Raw genomic sequence first — 21,449 nt, 5'->3', positions numbered from 1 at the left:
GCTCATACGCTGATGCGCCAAACCCTACCTCTCTGTGGAAAGGGATCCTTCACTGGATATCCGGTTAGCAATGTCTTGAAGTAACAACATAGGCTGTAGGGTTTGCTGCTGAGATGAGCTCCCACCATGTTCTCTAACACTAGTATTAGCACCTTTGGTCCATCTACGCAAAATGTAGGTTTGGGGAATCTCGGATCTGTCTGCTATTACATACACCTTCAGTATGTGCCTGCACAATAAACCTAACTGCTCGAACTTCTTACAGCTACAACTGCTCATGTCACCATCTTCATTGTCAACCACATAGTTCAAGTCAATTTCTCGACTGCCATCCACTGAAAATACCCTATACCTTCTCTCGTGGGTATTAAATTCTATAACCTTAGCCACAAATCCAAAGCATGCACACCATTCTTTTAAGAAAACCCCAAACACCTTCACTGTATAAACAAGCCTGGCTTGCTTCTCAATTTTATGCTCTATATGCAAACATGGTAAGGAGGTCATGCATTTGATGTCTGCGTTCGCTTCCTTTTCTCTTCTTTTCTTAACAGCCTCATCATATTGTGTAATAAATTCACAAATTAGAGTAGATGGACTGAAGAAGCCTTTGAAGTACTTGTTCATTGACTCACCTCTTTGGGTTGTGCTCATACCAGCAAAAAATATGTTAGGAAAGTAACATGGAACCGAATGCTTCCTTCGTTTGAACTGTCTCCTCAACCATTTATGGTCTTACAAATTGAATCTCTCAATCATTCCATCCCATTTTTGCTCAAACTCTATAATTGTTTTCGAATATGCGTGCTTCAGTTTGGGGTATTTCTTGTATAAGGGCCCCATGTGATTGGTCCTATGCTTCTCCAAATGCCAATCACAGAGACGATGTACAGAAGATGGGAAAACATATCTAATTGCTCTCATTATAGCCAGGTCCTCGTCAGTCAATATAGACTTTGGTTGGACATTGTCCATTGCTTTAAGCCACGACTGAAACAGCCATATGAATGATTCCTTGGTTTCATTGGCTATTAACCCACAACCGAAGAGTGTGCATTACATGTGATGATTAACACCCGTAAATGTAGCGAATGGAAACTTGTATTTATTTTTCTTGTAGGTTGTGTCAAACACAATCACGTCTCCAAAATTTTTATACTGCTCCCTTAAACGACCATCCACCCAAAAAGCCTCACAATCGCCGCTCTGCGTCCATACTGATTGCATAAAAAAACTGTGCATCCAAAATTCCTTTGCTCTTCAAATAGTTCACCGCTAACTGACAATCTACACCTAAGGTTTTCCTACGCTTCGTTCTGAAAATATTCCGACAGCGCTCCTCGCTGACACTACCATTCTGCTCACCACCGGCAAACTCCGATATGATTGAAATGATGTTGCTCTACTTAATCCCACATTTATGCAGTTTGCTAATTAGTTGCATTGTAGCATCTGTCATTTTCTGGTGTGACCGAAGTCTAAAAGATTGACTAGGATCCACCAGTGGGTGGTTGTGTTCTTTTTCCAAAAGATCAACCACCCACTTCCCATCCCTGGACTTGATCCTCATTACTGCACCACAATTGCATTTTTTTGTTGCACGAGGTTTGTAATCCATTCCCTTTCTCCTCTTAGCATTACACCATTTCTCATCTTGTTCTGAACACATATGATCTAGCAAGTACACGATTACCCACTCTTGAGCGCTCCACCCTGAATTTTTGAACTGAAAATCCCATCTCTTTTCCATAACCATTATAAAAGTTATATGCATCATCCTCAAATTCAAATTCCATGCCAAGACATGGTTCCGATACCGGGATTGAACTTGTAACATTGCTATTGTCATCTTCATTCAACTTCATTTCTTGGGGATCCCTTCTTCTCAATACGTCAACACCACCAACATTAACATTACACCCAGAAGATGCACTGCTATCATCGCTCCCATCACTATCCATAAAATTAGACCCTTGCTCTCCAGAACTGATAGACCAATCATCCATATCCTTTTTATCTTCTTCGGATGAACTGTCAATCCCCATTCTTTTCTTGCCGCGTACAACTATCTCTCCAGTTGCATTTTGATCTCTTGAACTGTTTCCCCTTTCCATTATTGCCTCATGAGGGTCCAAAACATTATGTTATGAGACCGGAAGCACTATGGATAATTCGACTTCAGATAAACCACTGCCTTCCATTTCAAACCCCTGTAAACAATGATTACTATGTACTTCTATGTATCAATATTTTGACCTTTAATCAACTCAAATGAATCAGTACAGTATATAGGACAGATTGAAGCTGTAACTTATATAAGCTAAATTGAGTTTTAAGCCATTTCAACGACTTTATTGAACAAAAAAAAAGGATGAGTTCTACTATAAACGTCTAAAATTGGGAAGAAGAAAATCAACTGCAGGAATAAAGCTCAAAATGAACTGAGTTTTAAGCCATTTCAACGATGAGGTCTAGTGAGTCATGTACACACCTCTTCATTGAATAATTGAACGAGGCAGGTCTAGACTGAACTGCTATCATACTTCAATGAAATTTGCCCTGCCTTTCCATCCATGGAGCTGCTCTTCTCTTGGTGGAGGAGGAAAAGCAAGTCGGTATGCTTAACAACTATATGGGGGGTGCTTCTAATTGTGGTTTGTCAGCAGCTCTGGTATGAACGCAATAGAAGAAGGTACGACAATCTCAGAGGCACACCGATACAATGTGGTGAAGCACTGCCTAAGAGAGATTTCGGATTGCTCTCGCATCAAAGGGGTACAAGTCAAATCAGTACAAGACCTGGTATTGGCAAGAAGATTCCATGTTGTGATCTCTAGACCATAGGCAAATTCAATCATGGAGGTATGGTGGCGGCATCCTCCACCGGGTTGGATCAAACTAAATTTAGATGGATCATCCCTACGAAATCCAGGGTCTTCAGGAGTAGGGGGAACCTTTCGGGATCATCTCGGCACTGTAATCAGAAGTTTCACGACCTACCAAAGAGTGGGGATAAACTTTAATGCGGAATTAACAACATTCTTTGAGGGGATTAAGCTAGCGAAGGATCTTCAGATTGGCTATCTATGGGTGGAATGTGATTCGACATCAGTGGTCTCGTCTATTCTTTCAGCCAAGTTGCCTTGGAACTATATGCAACAGTGGTGGGCGATTGCAGCTTATCTTCATTCCATTCAATGGCGTATAACACATTGCTACCAAGAAATCAATACAATAGCTGATGTGCTAGCCAAGAAGGCAGCAATCCGTAAAGAGTCACAAATTTGGGTCTCGGTCGCGAATTTTATAGCCCATTCGACTGTATGGGAAGCTCTGAAATGCCCATATTACAGATTCTAACCAATGTTGGGGTGTGGCCCTCAATCTCAATATAGGGTGTTCTTAATTTGTGGGTGTTCTTATGTTGTGATTTGGGTAACTTTATTTTATCATTAATATATATTGCTGATCTTTAGCAAAAAAAACGATGAGTTCTGGTATGAACGTCTAAAAATGGGAAGAAGAAAATCAACTGCAGGAATAAAGCTCAAAATAAACTGACGGAATGAAGTTCATTAATATGCCAAACTAGCAAGGGGCAAGGGTACAACATACTAACCTCTGAAATGTGTTGATTGAGAACCTTGTCGGTGGTGAAGAATGTCAAAATGGATGGCAAAGGAAATGCCAGTGCTCAAGAATCTAAGATGCAGGGGTATAACGACGAAAATATGGACAGCAAATCAGATGCCCGATTGTCTGCGCCTACAAACAAGATGGCAGAGTAGAACAATCGGTAAAAATGGAGAAGAAAGGAGATGTCGGGTACATGCGTCAAGGTGAATAATGAAAAAACTAAGGGAAGTGAAGGTGAATAATGAAAAACTAAGGGAAGATGATGTAAAACCCTCTTTTACCCTTTCCCGCCATTACGTTATATGACGTCACTAAACAACTTAAACGGTGTAATTGACCAATTTGACCTCGTATACAAAAAACTGGAACTACAAATCAACTGTCAGGCTGTCAGACTAACACATAAATGCTCAAGGCATAATCGACGGCTCAAAAGTAACCATTATAAATGCAAGGTCAGATTTCAACATCGCCTTTCCAGCATATTTCCACGCACGTCTTGCAACCGGTCACCCATATATATATATATATATATATATTGGGAAAAAGAACGTTGCGTTGCATGGCTCCTGCACCCAAATATAGAAGCGTATGAAATTACCTCCCAAACCTATTGAAATAAAAATTCCATCTGTGTTGATGCCCCTATGCATACTCTCATTGGCCCCCGCTCTACACAACCAAGAAGCGATCTCTTGCTGCCTATTTTTTTTTATTTTTTTTTATGGGAAAAAGAATGCTACTTGGCCGTGTGGCTGCTACGCTGCCCAAATATAGGAGTGTGTGAAAGTACCACCCTACACCCTATGAAATAAAAAATTACATCTATGTTTTTTGGTGAACAAAATTGCATCTATGTTGATGCACTACATATATGTGCTCTTATTTATCGCCTGGACTAGTGCAGATGCTACATGACCAGACAACAATCTCTTGCCCTAATTTTATACACAAAACTACTGACCTTTAACAAATTGACAAAAAAAAAAAAAAAAACTTTAACAAAAAAAAATATCTATGACTAGAACCTTGTATGTTATGATGAACTAAGGCACCATCAATTAAGCGACTCAAATTGCACACTCTAGTGAGTAGAGGAGTACATGATCATAAGTGAGTTCTTTTTTTAGTCAATCTAAGTAAGGGGGTGCAGTTTTCATATTGATTTTAGGGCGATAGTGGTAATGTGGTATGATCTTTCCCAAGAAATTTCTTCTTTAGTAATAAGCATTCCCATAAAATAGAAAAGAAAAAGAAGTATTAGGAGACAGTGTGGGAAGGTATAAGATGAAGTTTTATGGGCGTAGGGCCGTAGGCTGGTGGGAATTAAAAGGTGTCTTTAGTTCTTATAATTTTAATTTGAAATACATAACGCAACGTTTCTAGCTTTAGTAGGTAGTCAAATAAAGAGTTCAACAAACCAAAAATATAAACAAGTCTAGAATAATGCAAAATGGATGGATTAGCACATCATGTTGTGTAGGCCAAGAAAACCATGTCTTTATCAAAACAATTTTTAAGGACATAAAGAAGCTGATTCAAGACATGTGACAGAAAACGGCAGATATGTGTTGTGTTACGTCCCTGTACACCCTCAAAAAAATCCTATTAGGGGAGTGCTCTCTGTGTGGGGCGCAGGGGCCACGTCCCTGCAGTAGACAATGAGAGCCTGTGTGCTGACACATTGGGGGTGAAATTTCTGTCATTCATGGGGGCCACGTAGGTTATTTTCACCCTCCATGTGTTTGGGCATGGCCCCTACGTCCCACGTAGAGAACATTTTTTCTAATCTTAAAGGGAACAATTTTTTATAATCAAAATGGTGAACTAAGAAGTTGGAACCTTCTTTTTATCTCTCTAATTCTTAAAACCTTAAAAGTAATCCAATGTAGTAGCATTTAATGTAGGGATAAAACAGATTTTTTTTAAAAAACTTAAAATTATTTAATGCAGTAATTAATGCACCTTTTTATGTGAAATGACAAAATTTACTCATTAAAAAAAATGGTATTATACAAGGAGAAAAAATGCTACCTGGGCAGGTGCGGTGCACTGCTCTACACCCAAACACAGAGGCGTGCAAAATGACTGTCATGCCCCCATGAAAAGACAGAATTTCCTAGTGGTACGACGGTCGTTTCACCCACCCATGTGTCTAGGCATAGAGACAGTGCACCGTACATGTCCAGGTAGCATTCTCTTTCCTTATACTAAAAGAACCAAAAAAATATGGAAAAAAGTTCTCTGTCCGGGAGTGTGGCCTACACCAGCACTCCCATGAGTCTATCTCTCTCCTCCCCATGTGAAAAGACACCTCTGTCCCATTGTTTTAAGGAGGAGAGAGATAGACACATGGGAGTGCTAGCGTAGGCCAAACTCCCGTGCAGAAAACTGCTTCCCAAAAAATATAGTTACAAACTTGTTGTAACCAATTCGTTAACCCAATGTTTAGTGCTAGCGTTCGAGTGTTGAGAGTATGAATTGAATCAAATGCAGGGTGGGTTCCTAGCCAAAATTTTGTCTTCAGCCTTCTTTATTTTAAGAATAATTTTATGAACAAATTTTTCCTGCACCTGTAAAGAAGGATTAATTCTCTCGCCGCTGGTGATTTTACTTTGTGATTGGAATCCTGTATCAGTATCATCATAAATTCCCACTCCTATTGTATAAGATCAAAACAATACCCCATCCTTAGTCCAATGAGATGGGACCGATTACTGTGATGATGAGATTCCTCCTTCATAGGTGGTCAAGGAAAACTGGCTCTTATTTTTAATCCCCGTCATAGCTACTTGAACACACATCATGGAAATGATATATAGTCCCATTTATTTTGACTCAGAGGAGTACCTCTGGTATCTAGATGTGAAATTTGTTTTGGGGAGATAGAAACCGTGGAACATATTTTTTTGGAATGTGCTTTTTCGACAGTTATTTGGCATTGTTTTTGTGAATGCTTTGGAATTTTGGATTATGCTCCATCCTCCATTTTAGATCTGCTACAATGGTGGAAACTAGGGGTGAAACAAGGTTGGGTTTTTTAAAACTCTAGCCCAACCCTGGGTCGTTTTAGCTCAACCCAAACCCAACCCGGCCTTAGGTCAGGCTGAGATATCTCAGCCCAAGCCCAACCCTCCCGGCATGAGCCGAACCCAACCCAGCTCTGTTTGACCCAGATCGGGCTAGGCTGGGTCGGGATGGCCCTGATTGACCCTAATTTATGTTAGGGCTTAGTTGGCCCTGAATTGCCCTACTCTTTTGCCAATTACGTCATCCTATGCATTAAAAAACTGAGACACATGTGATTGAGTATTAGTTTGTTTCATACTCAATTGACTATTACACTTTTCTTTGAGTTAAAAAACTTAGCGCAATCTTAAAATTGTAAATATTTTAGTTAAATAGATAATTAGCCTTTTTTTTTTTTGTAAACCAATAGATAATTAGATACTAAACATAAATTACAAAATGTAAACAATAAATTGTAAAACATAACCTAACAAGAGTCGAGGCGGGCTGGACTTAGCCCAAGCCCTCAACCCTGGCCCAGCCCGACCCTAACCCAGGGCCTGAAAATTTCAACCCTAGCCCACCCTCAAGGTTGAAAATTCCAGCCCAGGTCCTGTTTGAGCTCAGGGCAGGCTAGGGCCAACAGGGCTTAACTTACACCCCTAGTGGAAACAGAAATCAAGGACAATCTCTCTTAAAGGAGCATGGAATTCTTCGACAGTATGAAAACAGAAGGAAATCCTCTATGTTTATAGTCTGAACCGTATTAAAAGAATTGTGTGAATTGGGGGGCAAGTTACAGAATTCGGTAAGATCTATATTGGATTTTTTATGTGCAAGAAGAATAAACATACCAATTATTCTTAGATCTTGACAACATATTAGGGAATTCGGTGGTGTAAACTAAGCCCTAAGTGTATTAAATTGAATATTGATGGGTGCTCTCTTGATAATCCAGGAAGAATGGGAGCAGGAGGAATCTTTAGTGATGCTGAAGGTAAAGTTATTTTCTCCTTTATTGTTCTCCTTGGCATAGGGACTAATTATACTTCTGAAATGGAAGATCTTGTTGAAGGTGTATGTGGGGTTTGCAAAACGATTGTGTTTGAGCAAACTATGGCTAGAGACTGCTGTATCACAGGGAAATTCAACGGTACTCATTGGGAAATAATAAAACTCCTATATAGTGTCACTAATCCACATGAACGAAAATATAAACGTAATGAAAATAAGTGTCGCAAAAGTATTTTCAATACATTTAAATTATGGTAAATTGATCCTTTTAAATGCAAATAAATATACATAAGAAAAGAAAAAAATGTCCCCTGCTTGCACCAAATTTTTGAAGAAATCAAACGGCTACCTCTCCCATCCTTGCCAATTCAAGATAAAAGGAATTGGGCTCTAACGGAGTCGGGGCGTTTCTCTGTGGCTTCAGCGTGGGAAGGGATTAGAGCGAAAGCTCCACACATTGGGTGGGCCAATCTTGTTTGGCAGAAGGGTTTCCTACCTAGGTTCTCTATTTTTGGGTGGAGATTATTTCATGGCAGTTTACCTATGGAGGACAAAGTGATGAAGTGTCAAATTCCTCTGGCGTCTAGGTGTGAGTTGTGTATGAATTGTAGTGAGTCCTTCTCGCACATTTTCCTTGAATGCGAATTCAATACACAAATAGGGGCAGATATGGTGGCGTTTTGCAACCTTAGGTGGGAAGGCTTCCCATCGATGGAGGAACTTTTCTCATGGTGGAAAAGAAAGGCCAGAGTTGTGATTCCGATGACAATTTGGATGGGCGCCATGATCTTAATTCCATATCACATTTGGAATGCAGGAAATAAAATCAGATTTCATAATAAGACTTGCTCAAGATCCCTTATTATTAAAGCCATTCATTCAGAAGGACCTACAGGATTTCTCATCCCTTATCCCGGTGACTATTAATTCTATCAGTGATCTCATAGCCTTGAGAGCATTAAATATCCAAACCAGAGCCCCAGCTCAATGTGAAGTGATTGAGGTGTTATGGCGTCCCCCCTTGCCTGGATGGTGCAAGCTCAACATTGATGGATGTTCACTTGGGAACCCAGGTCGGGCTGGAGCGGGTGGTACTGTTCGAGATTCAAGAGGGGCCCCCTTGGCTTCTTTTCCAGTTTTTGAGGGTGTGACCACCAATTTTATGGCTAAGTTCGTGGCTCTGTTTGCTGGTCTGGAAGCTCTGGCAACTTTACATGTGCACAATCAGTGGATTGAATGCGATTCCCAGGCCGTTGTAACTTGCATTTTGAAGGAGAAAATCCCCTGGAATTTTCAGCAGAAATTGTGGCACTTTAAAAAATACCTAGATGGGATTTGTTGGAGGATTTCTCATTGTTTCCGTGAGGCAATCTGTGTTGTGGATAAGCTCTCCAAGCATGCTGCTGCTTCCATGACGAGTGTGGTTTGGAATGGTGCTCCAGATTTTGTACACACAGACATTTCTTGGGATGCTTCTTTAAGACCGAGATTCCGTTTCACATAACTATGGGGATTCCGAGCTAGATGTGTATTTTTCTAGTGGTTTTTGCCTTCTGCTAATGGCCATGCCAAAGGTGGAAAATTGAATCATTTTTCATTGTATTCTCCATTTTCTCATTCTTATTAATATAATCCTCAGCTGACTTTTAGCAAAAAAAAAAATGTGGCAATATTTCTAAGTATGACATAGTTTCATGAATAATACGGGACCAATGTATTTGAATTTCCCTATATATATGTAAAATGCACCTATATAGATTTATCTTCTAAGTTGAATAAGAAAAAAACATATATTTTTAATTTGGCATGTATATGAATACTACACAAATTTACTATGATGGCATTCTCTTACTAGAATACTACGGAAATTTTCTATATTTTGAATTTCCCAATTTCCCCAACATGCTATTAGGGACAAAAAAAAACCTCAGCTTTTTGGTTGTGCCAACAAAAACTTGGTTCGAAAAGAAAACAAAAGAAAAAGAACACTCTTTTTTAATCCACCCTAGAGAAGTTGGGAAACACTTTCTTTTAATTGTTAGATCAAATTCATCAAGACGATCTATCTTTTGCGAAAAATAAAGAGGGAGGGGAGAATATACAATATGGCGGCTCAAGAGACTCCCAAGGGAAAAACTCTGAAGGAATCAATTAGCCCCAAAGACATCAAAGCTGGATTGCACTTAACATATAGACTAAAACGATAGAGACTCATAGGAGAGCCACCAAAAACAAAGAAAACACCCTAAGAGTCTACTAGAAAAGCATTATTAGTGTTATTGGTGAAGCTTGATTTTGGTCCAGAGAGTGGTTGAGGATGTTCGGAGGGCCATTCAGCTTCGAAACGATCTCAGATGGCCTAAAAAGTGGATACATCATTACCAAAGGCAGAGAGTTGTGTAAAGCTCATCGAGATTTTCAAATCGATATGTTTTGAGACATATGTTATGTTTTGGTCCGACCCTGACTAATTGGTCAGTTCTGGGCTCTAGGGACAATTCTGTACTTTCTGGGCTAGGGCTTCTCTGTATAATGTTCTTTTCTTTGGGAGGGCTGTATGAGAGGTTTTATAACATTTTGGAAAAGATAGTGAAATCTGTTCTATTGCTTGGCCATAAACGTAACTTCCCATCTTGGGGGTGAACCACGTAAATCTCTGGTGTTGTGTGTTGTGTGTCTTCTCTGTTTTTCGTTTTCTTCTGCAAATCGTCGTCTGGACGTTGTTTTCTTAACACTTAGTGGAGTTTTTTGCCTTTGAAGATGTTGTTGCACCTGTTTCGAATGTCAAGTCTTATGTCATGCACTATGAGAGATCTTGTCCTCCTTGTGTTATGATTTTCCTGAAGTTTCTCTCATACCAAATATGGCCAATTGTAGTGTATAAAACCTATTTCCCAACATCCCCAATATTTTCTCTATCAAAGTAGTCAGTAACCCACTCGGCCTCCACATTGACATTGCTTGAATGTCTCCAGTTTGATTAGCACCAACTTTTCTTGGTGAATGAGCATTGGAAAAAGAGGTGATCTCTACACTCTATTCCTACCTAGTAGAAGCTATAGAAGGTGTAGACCACAATTGATCTCCCATAAAGAATGACGTCAGCTATGAGGAGAATCAGAGAGGCAACGCCAATGCAACCAGTGAATGAATGACGAGGAATACCATTCAAAGGACAAACTACAACCACTTAGATAGGAATCCAGATCGTCTACGGTCAGCCTGCCCGTAGCAGCCATAGCAGTTCACTAATGAAGCATGGTGCAATCCGGGCAGAGGTAAGGTGGTCATTGCACTGTGCCTCATTAGTCCACTGCTACGGCTGCTACGGGCAGTAGGCCGTTGACGATCACTATTGACCAATATAGCCGTTCTCACCCTTGGAACGTGCTATATTGCTTCCCTTCCATTTATATTTCCTACTATGTATTGTGCATTCCATTTATGTTCCCTCCTATGTATTGTATTGATTTGTATATATTTCCTACCTTGTATATCTACATGTGATATGGACTGTTTCCTATTATCACATGTGGGATCTTGACCTATTGGGGATTCTCTAATCCTCTATTTATACTCCTTGTAAACCAATTGCTAAGATTGAGAAATAATATCCTAATTACCTAGTCCAATATGGTATCAAGAGCCTAGTTGCTCAAACGAGCTTTCCTTCCTATCTTCTCCTTTTTTTTTCCATTCTCCATGGCTGGAGAAAATGATCAAGAACGCAACACCACTCCAACCGTGGACAGCAGCGCCCTCGATCACCACCCGTCTTCCCTCTGGATCCCCATCTCTTCATCATGCTCACCATTGCCTATCGTTGAAACTCACTTCTAAAAACTACTTGTTTTGGCAAACCCAAATTGAACCCTTTCTCGATGGCCAAGGCCTGTTCGGCCATCTAGATGGTACTACACCTTGCCCAACCGATCCAACTGCTACAATCACTTGGCGACAACAGGACTCATTACTGTGTAGTCTACTCATCTCTTCTCTCTCTGAAGAGGTTTTTCCCTTAGTTCTTGGCAAACGAACAAGCCAGGAAATATGGGAGACTCTGCACACTACTTTTTCCTCACCTTCTGAGAGTCGAATCATGTCACTAACCTTAGCTCTACAAGATCTAGAACAAAAACCTGATGAATCGGTCTCCCTTTTTCTTCAACGTGCAAAGACCATATCTGAAGAATTAAGTGCCACTGGACACCCACTGCGTCAGAGCACCTTCAATCTCCACATCTTCAGGGGATTGAAGTCTGATTTTAATGACATAGTCTCTTCACTCCTGACTCGCACTACTCCGCTGCCTTATGATGACTGGCATGCGATGCTACTCAGCCACGAATTTTTTCATGGTTCTAAGCTATCGAAACAGCTGCCCTCCCTCTTCTAGCCGCTCCTGGCATGGTCGTGGTGGCCATGGTAGAGGAGGCTGTGGCCGCTCTCAAGGGACAAGGTTATGGAGCCATTGGTGCAATAGGGACACCCACGACACCCTGCACTGCTACAGTAAACCGAAACCACCAACCAATTTTTCCTTTCCATCTCGCCTACCTTCCCATTTTCAATATCAACCCAATACCACGCCCGCAGCCCACTACACAAACTACCATGTCCAATCGGCACCACCTATCCTCCCTACACCTACCTACACACCCACACAGCCGCTTCCATGGTACCCAGACACAGGTGCCACCCATCATGTGACACCCGATCTACATGCATTATCATCCTACGACCCATACACTGGTTCGGATTCCCTACAGGTCGGCAATGGTAAGGGTATCCCAATCTCTAATATTGGTACAACATCCATTTCTTCTCCTTCCTTATCTCGTAATTTTCTTTTGTCTGATGTTTTGCATGTCCCTTCCATCTCTAAACCTCTCCTTTCTGTCAATCGATTTGCTACTGACAATGATGTCTTTTTTGAATTTCATCCATCTTGTTTTTTTGTGAAGGATCGGAGAACCAAAACTACAACTCTATCTGGTCCGAGTGATGGCGGCCTTTACACAATTCCATCGTCCATGGGCACCTCTCCTTCGGCTCACCTTACCTGTCGCACTTCTCTTGATGGCTAGCATTGCCGCCTTGGCCATCCTCATGGCTAGCTTGTTCGTCATGTCGTCAACCAAAATAATTTACCTTTTTCTAAGTCTTCTTTAAATAATTTATGTACTGCCTGCCAGTTGGGTAAAGCTTGTCGCCAATCTTTAGGCGAAACATTTTCTCGGAGTTTATTTCCTTTGGAACTAATTTTTAGTGATGTTTGGGGTCCGTCCCCTACTCCCTCCCCTGCTGGACACCGCTATTTCATTATATTTGTTGATGATTACTCAAAGTTTATATTGTTCTATCCAATGATTCAAAAATCTGAAGTTTTTGGGATTTTTATTGCATTCCAAAAAATGGTTGAAAGGCAATTTGATAGAAAAATTAAATCTGTCCAAACGGACTAGAGTGAGGAATTTCGGACCTTACCAAAATTTTTTGTTGATGTTGGGATCTCCCACCGTCTCTCTGCTCCTCACACCCATGAGCAGCAGGGTGTTGTGGAACGCCGTCATCGGCACATTGTCGAAACCGGCCTATCCTTATTGGCCCATGCATCTGTTCCTAAAACTTATTGGGTCTTTGGTTTTGAGACTGCGGTTTTCCTCATTAACCGCTTACCATCACGTGTCTCTTCAGGGGTCTCTCCCTACCAACTCCTCTTCCATAGTGTTCCAAACTACTCCTTCTTACGAGTTTTTGGATGTCTATGTTTCCCTCTTCTCCATCCACACAATGCACACAAAATGGACTTTAGATCTGCACCATATGTATTTTTGGGTTATAGTCCCTCTCATCTAGCATATAGGTGCTTGGACTGATCTAGTGGTCGAATTCAAGTTTTTCGACATGTTTCATTCTCTGAAAATATATTTCCCTTTGCATCTCTCCCAACTGCCACACCGCCATCACCCTAGGTTCAATTACCTTGGGCTACTGTACCCACGACCCTTGTGCCATTGCCGCACCCCACTTCCCCACCACAAACCATCACCCCACCGAATGAAACCCCATTGCCCCACCAACCTACATCACCATTATCATCTCCACATGGGCTTCAAAGCCCTATAACCAGCCCTCCATCACCACCCCAACGGACTCGACCCCTTGTGGATCTCTACCAGGATCCACCGCCACCTGCCCATAACCTACCACCACCACCATCTCATCATCCTATGCGCCTGCGTTCTCACAAAGCAGCGCTTCACTCACTTCCTACCTCACAAACCCAACCCATTGAACCAACTTGTTTCTCGTAGGCTGTCCAGGTTCCCGAATGGCGCACCGCCATGACTAAAGAGTTTAATGCTCTCATTAGAAATGGCACATGGAGCTTAGTACCACCGTCCCCAAGTCAGAATTTGGTAGGCTGCAAGTGGGTCTTCCGCATTAAACGAAAGGCTGATGGGTCAATTGAGCAGTACAAGGCCCGTCTAGTGGCTAAAGGCTTTCATCAGCAATAGGGGGTGGACTATGGTGAAACCTTTAGTCCTGTGGTGAAACAACCCACCATTCGCACGGTTATCTCATTAGCAGTTTCTCAAGGCTGTCCCATCAGACAACTTGATGTCCAAAATGCTTTCCTGCATGGTGAGTTGACCGAGGAGGTTTGCATGGTCCAACCACCTGGTTTTGAAGACAAGTCCAATCCAGCCCATGTGTGCAGGCTACATCGGTCCCTTTATGGCCTTAAACAGGCCCCTCGGGCTTGGTTCCAAAGGCTATCCAGGTTTTTTTTATCTACTGGTTTCACTGCCTCTAAGACTGACACATCCTTGTTTATCTCTGGACAGGGTGGTTCGGTTCTTTATGTGTTGATATATGTTGATGATATCTTAGTTACTGGTGACTCACAGACCAATATTTCAGCCCTGCTGGCCAGCCTGGCTAAAGAATTTTCTATTAAAGATTTGGGGTCGTTGCACTACTTTTTGGGCATTGAAACCTCTTATAATCGTGGGGGGTTGGTTCTCTCTCAGCAGCGCTACATATCTGATCACCTTGATCATGCAGGCATGAAGGACTGCAAACCTATATCTACATCAATGCCCACTTCCTCTAAGTCATCGGATTCAGGGGGTGCCTCTTATTCTGACCCCAGTCACTACAGGTCTATCGTGGGTGCACTTCAGTATGTCACCCTTACTCGGCCAGATGTGGCCTTTGCAGTGAACCGCGTCTGCCAATTTATGCATTCCCCGAAGAATGATGACTGGAGCTTAGTAAAACGGATTTTGAGATATCTTAAGGGCACTATGTCACATGGCCTTCTGTTTCAAAAGTCACCATCACCGACTCTTCAGGCTTATACAGATGTGGACTAGGCCGGCAGTCCTACTGATCGGCGTTCTACAGGTGCTTATGCCATATTCTTAGGGCCCAATCTAATTTCATGGAACTCACGGAAATAGAAAACTGTGTCCCGCTCATCCACTAAAGCCGAATATAAAGCCCTTGCTGATGTAGCGGCGGAGTTGATCTGGTTACAGGCCCTATTCAGGGAACTTGGGATTCCACAGCCCACTGCACCAATCCTATGGTGCGACAATATAGGTGCTACATATCTCTCGACGAATCCAGTTTTTCATGCTCGCACCAAGCACGTGGAGATTGACTTCCACTTTGTTCGAGAACGGGTTGTTGCAAAGTCTTTGCAGGTTCAATTCATATCGACCCATGACCAAATAGCAGACATATTGACCAAGGCACTGTCCCACCACACGATTTCAGTTTATGAGAGACAAGCTAAAGATCCGCCCCACCGGATCTTCATCTTGAGGGGGTATATTGACCAATATAGCCGTTCTCACCTATGGAACGTGCTATATTGGTTCCCTTCCATTTATATTTTCTACCATGTATTGTGCATTCCATTTATGTTCCCTACCATGTATAGTATTGATTTGTATATATTTCCTACTTTGTATGTCCACATGTGATATGGACTGTTTCCTATTATCACATGTGGGATCTTGACCTATTGGGGATTCTCTAATCCTTTATTTATACTCCTTGTAAACCAATTGCTATGATTGAAAAATAATATCCTAATTACTTAATCCAATAATCACGAATCCCCTAGATGATAGACCTTGTCTCATGTTGACGAGCTACGTTCCAATCCGATTAAGTTGTAAACTCCCTAGAGGAATATCCTTCCCAAATGATTTTGTCATCTTCCCTAATGGGGAGGTGAGAGATGATATGATGCTTCACCAAGCTTCTATGAGATCAAGCGATACACCAGGGACTGGGTCCTCAATACCGTCATGTAATATGGATTGAATGAAAGACTGTTTGTCAGAACCCGAGTCATACCAAATGTAGTCTCCATAGCACTTTGATAAGGACTTACATCAGGGAGTCATGGATCAAGCCATAACTTAGTAAATAACCCATTACCAATGCAATGCGGGATGAGGGGTTCCGATATTCTTAACTTTCAAAATCTTGTGCCACACCCAAGAACAAATGTTTATATCTTCACCGTCCATAGCGAATCCGACTTCAGATATTTATAGTTTATTCATTTGACCCAGAGGTTATCATTTTTTTTAGACATTTCACCCTTTAAATCCCTGTTAAGTTCATCTCCTTGATCCTCTTGATATCCTTCCCTGGCCCCTTGTATATACAGACCATATCCCAAGCAATGAGATGAATTTAAGAAGAGAAAAAATGTGACAAACTTGACATTAATCCATCAGGATGGTACACCATTCTTTAGCTAGCCATGTGGATAGTTGGATTTAGCAAATTAATGAATGAGTTTCATATATTATGGATTAATGTCATTTCATACTCAACGTCCATCTTATCCATATATGTATGTGCATGTATCCTTGTATTGTTTCAGTCATGCATCCATATGTGACCATGCATTCTCTTGTAGTCTCTAGATTTTAAAAACTTTACTTTGTCAATTAACTAATCTTGTTTGAGCTGAATCTCAACGTGAAGGAATAGGAGCTTTAGGGTCTATTAGTTCATAAAAGTTGGGCTTTCCACTTGCTCTGGCAAGTAAGTGTTTGTGTTGCCGTCTTAGATAACTTTGCCCTGAGCAAAATGAAAAAAAAATATATATTCTACTTCCTACAAATAGTTAAGCAGGTACCATTTTAGTGCACATTATTGGTATAGGGCTAGATTATACCATTTTGCCCCTAAAAATTCCAATAAAAGGCTTTTTTTTGGACCATTTTGCCCTCTCTTGTTCTAATAGCACTGATATAATATCGGTCCAATACAAGTTATGCCAATAACGATATGAATTTGGTGAGGATACCTAAAACCAGTTCGTCTGAGAATGCACAATCAACAAGAATACATACCAACACAACCTTAATCTGAAATTGTTTCGCCACAACAATGTGTTCGCCATTGTACACAACCACACTCATTCCCAGTAATCTCGTAATTAGTAACATGCAATTATAACAAGAACTTAGAAGACAATGATGAGCATGTAGAGAGTAGAGAGTACCATTTGCTTTAATCGGTAGAGCTTCTTATCAAGTGAAAGTTTTTAATTAGATCGACATAAACATTGGAGATTTGGAGTACATCAGTAAATATAAATCAAACGACGAAAGACACACAAACCACATATCTTGTAACACCATTGCTACCACATAGGATAGAAGTACGTAAATAAATTAAGTCATTTTCAGAAATTTAGAGAGAAAGAGAGAAACAGATAGGAATGGTTGTTTGTAATGTAACGCAGCCTGCTTTGTTAGTTTTGCTCAAGGAAGTCCACCTCCAGCTCCTCCACCAGCTCCACCACCAAACCCAGCTCCTGCGCCACCACCTGCACCACCACCACCACCAAACCCTCCACCACCACCACCACCACCACCTCCTCCAAGTCCAGCTCCAACCCCTGCACCTCCACCAGCTCCACCTCCAAATCCTGCCCCAGCACCACCGCCGACTCCACCACCACCTCCGCCACCAAACCCTCCACCACCACCACCACCAAGTCCACCCCCGCTCCCTACACCCTCACCCGCACCCCCACCAAATCCAGCTCCACCCCCAGCACCAGCACCTCCACCCAAACCACCACCACCGCCACCACCAAAACCACCGCCTCCGCCACCACCAAGCCCACCACGGCGGTGGAAGAAATTCTTCTGTTCCTCAAATTGGCTCACAAGCTTCCTAGCGTGAGTAGTGGTGCAAACAAGGGCACCAAGGAGAAAAAGGAGAAGAAGCTTAGTAGTAGTCATCCTTACTTTGCTCTGTCTCTCTCACTGATAACAATAAGAATTGTGACGATTTTGTGATGAGAAGTGGGGGATCGAAGGAGGGATTAAATAGAAAGTCTGAGAGAGATAGAAAGTGAACATTAGGAGAAGAGGACAGTTGAGAAGATCTTAATGCTATCTATCTTCTCATCTGCAACCCGTGTTGTGGAAATGGGACCGTATAGTTAATACACCACAACTGCCCTCCTCTAAAATGAGCTGGCCGACGACCCATCCACCACCTCGGTCCTCTCTCTCTCTCTCTCTCTACTCTCTAATATCTATTCTCTACTCAAAGTCCATGCATGCATTTCCTCACTCTTTTTAGTCAAGCTTTTCAGACTCAGTGCAGCAGATCGTCTACGGCCCAGCTGCCCGTAGCAGCTTGTGCGGTGCAGACTGGGCCGCGTGCGCAATGACCGCCTTACCCCCTGCCCAGCACCTTGCTCGAGCGGGGTAAGGCGGTCATTACGCGCACGACCCTGTCCCGTCGCATAGGCTGCTACGGGCAGTTGGGCCGTAGGAGAGCTAGATCCAGCACTACTATTTAAGTGTTACAATAGTGGACCCTGATCCTCTACGGCTTGCTGCCCATAGCGGCCATAGCAGCGCACTAATGAGGCACGGTGCAATGACCGCTTTACCCCCGCTCGGGCAAGCAGGGGTAAGGCAGTCATTGCGCCGTGCCTCATCAAGGCGCTGCTCTGGCAGATATGGGCAGGCAGGCCGTAGACGATCTGGATTGTACAACAGTGGTAAGTAACTCTTAGCTGTCAATGCAGATCGTCTATGGCCCAACTGCTCGTAGCAGCTTGTGCGACGCAGACTGGACCGTGCGTGCAATGACCACCTTACCCCTTGCCCAGTGCCTTGCCCGAACAGGGGTAAGGCAGTCATCACGCACGCGGCCCTGTCACGTCGCACAGGCTGCTACGAGCAGCTGGGCCGGGCCGTAGGAGATCTAGATCCCTTAGCTGTGAAACTGATCTTCAACATCAAGGTTTCCCATTCCCACTTGCTTTTCATCAAACAGTACTGTCTTTTTCTCACATTCTCACTTATTTCCTCTTACTTCCAAGGGTTTGATAATGACCATACCACGGCTGGTGCTGCTGATGGGAACACATTAATTAATGTCATATACTATACTATATCGTTGGTGTCTTAATTGATGCAACTTGCAAGAGATCGAGACCATGTGAGTGATGATCAATACAGTAGTAGTCTTGACTCTTGAATCCCATGACCATGTATGTTGTAGGATCACGGAAAATCCTATAGCATACATACATGGAATGAGCATATGCGTTATGACCTCTTTTACTTGGCATGACGTGTTTTAAAATTGTGAGGTCCACCTGTTAAATAGGACAATATCATACCATCATCAATAGAATCAGTTCGTGGCTTCATTCATAACCGCGGTGAAAGCATAAATATAAAACCACAAAAAATCCCATGTCACGTCTCCTGGAAAGAGAATGTGCAAAAATAGACAATATCGTGCCATAAGTGGGCTGGTATCCTGGGCTTTCATATGTATCATCTCTAAAGTCCATTCTTTTTGCTCCCCTTTTATTCTTTTCCATGCTCCATTAGAATTCCGTAAGTCTATTTTTCCCACTGTTGAAACACTGGAAACAAAAAAAAAAAAAAACGAAGAGGACAGAAAGATGGCCTGAGTCGAATGAGGTCGTTCTGTCCTTAAGAAGATATTTGCACCCTCCTATTCCTGTAAAGGGTTGCAGCAAACCCACGTGTAAAGTTCAAAGTGCGCCATCAAAGCGCTACATTGCGCCTCACGCATACGTGCTCGAACGATCACCGTCCTCGCTTATAAGTGCATCGTGCAATCTCTTCTAAGCATAACATGTGATAACAATAACCACTAACACATATAAACCCAATGAGCTTATCTTTCATAGTCGATGTGGGACTAAAAGGCCCACACCAAAATTTTTGAAAATTCCAACACCCACCAAAGCCCTTAAAAACAACGTATAGATTAAGGTGGTCTTTTGTCTCTTCTTCCAAGTCTAATTATTGAAAAACTCTACACTTGGTGAAGTCAAAAGATCTTCCAAATATGATTATTAAGCCTTTGTTCCTTTTTAGGGGATAACTAAGTAATGCTTGTTTGGTTGGGTTTGAGAGAAAAAAATTTTACTGCTACACTTTTAGCAGGAATGTTCCTGCATCAAGGCTAGTAGCCAAGAAAATAGAATAATTCACTTCCCTTTTGGATTCATAATACCCTCCTAGGTTTTATTATTTTCTAAAATATCCCTTAAGATCCCATTTCCTTGGCTGCCAGCCTTGTAACAGGAACATTATTTGTTCCTAGTGTAGCAGCAAAATTTCGTCCTGTGATAGAAATTCAACAAGTAGATGTTAGAACCATGAACTTCTCATACACGTTATTCGGTGTTGGTGTCGCCAAACACTTGCTGTTTGGGAATATTCTGTTCAATTTATGGAGTTCAGTCTAACGGTGTGAATTTCAAACCGAAATGAAAATAAAATCAGACCGGTTAAATCCGAATTGATAAAGCGTGTAGTACTAATCAATTCGGTTCTGATTTTAAAAAGAGAAATCATTTCTTAAACTATGAGGTTCGATGTTGAACCAATAATCAAAACTGTTTATCAAAACTAAATCAAACCATGTAAGTGAACCGATAAACCGTTCACTAATTGATTTGATTGTGATTTTAAAATTGAAACCATTTATTACATGGTGTTTTTTATTTAAATTGAGAAACCGCCAGTTTTTTAGTTTGGCTCAGGTTCACGTACGAGAATGTTCTCCCACGTGAACCTGAGTCGGCCTCCCAGTTTTTAACAAAATTAAAACTGATACAGTAGTGAACTGACAATACATAATAAACCAATTAAAAAAACTGGTTAGCCCTTGCATCCTATTTACGGTCCCTAGTGTTTTATAGAGGATTTATACCGTGTAATTTAATTTTTATTTTTATTTTTATTTCTTCAATCACAATTTGAGCCTCGATGTCGTGGTTCAAGCTCAGTGTCATAAGGTTTCTTTATTGGGATTCAAAAATAGGTTTATTTTCAATCGGGCCTTCAACTGTTACTCAAACCCACAACAAAACAGAAATCAAAACCGATAAAAACCTCTTTAATGCAACCATTTATTAATTGATTTTGATTTGAAATATTAGAACTGTTTAATAAACGATTCGGTCTAATTTTGAACCTTCATATCTTAAACCAAACCAATGAACCGCGGAACTGGTTAACACCCTTAGTTCAGTCATCAGTGCTAATGGGCTTGTATCAGCTTGGTATGTAGATAGGCTTCCATTTAATAATTCTCGGCCCATTCAAAATATCATTGACTTCATAAATACGTTTTAAAGGGAGGTCGTTTAGTTTATTTAGCAGGTTTGACTTTTTTTATTTTTATTTTTAATTTTGGTAAAAGAAGACTTTACTGATAGGAGAAATGCGGCACAGCCA

At 41.6% G+C, this 21,449-nt stretch overlaps 1 protein-coding gene across 1 annotated transcript; it reads right to left on the bottom strand.

The window, feature by feature from the left end:
- Positions 1-17,234: 17,234 nt before the first annotated feature.
- LOC122642820 (glycine-rich cell wall structural protein-like) lies at positions 17,235-18,040 on the bottom strand. Its single transcript, XM_043836419.1, has one exon. It carries the CDS (start codon positions 17,946-17,948, stop codon positions 17,463-17,465), a length of 486 nt encoding a protein of 161 aa, XP_043692354.1. The 5' UTR covers positions 17,949-18,040; the 3' UTR covers positions 17,235-17,462.
- Positions 18,041-21,449: the final 3,409 nt, after the last annotated feature.

The sequence above is a fragment of the Telopea speciosissima genome, chromosome 10 (genome assembly GCF_018873765.1).
Source record: "Telopea speciosissima isolate NSW1024214 ecotype Mountain lineage chromosome 10, Tspe_v1, whole genome shotgun sequence".
NCBI lineage: Eukaryota > Viridiplantae > Streptophyta > Magnoliopsida > Proteales > Proteaceae > Telopea > Telopea speciosissima.
Note: the sequence above shows the minus strand (reverse complement) of the source record. Positions and strands in the feature narration are given on the sequence as shown.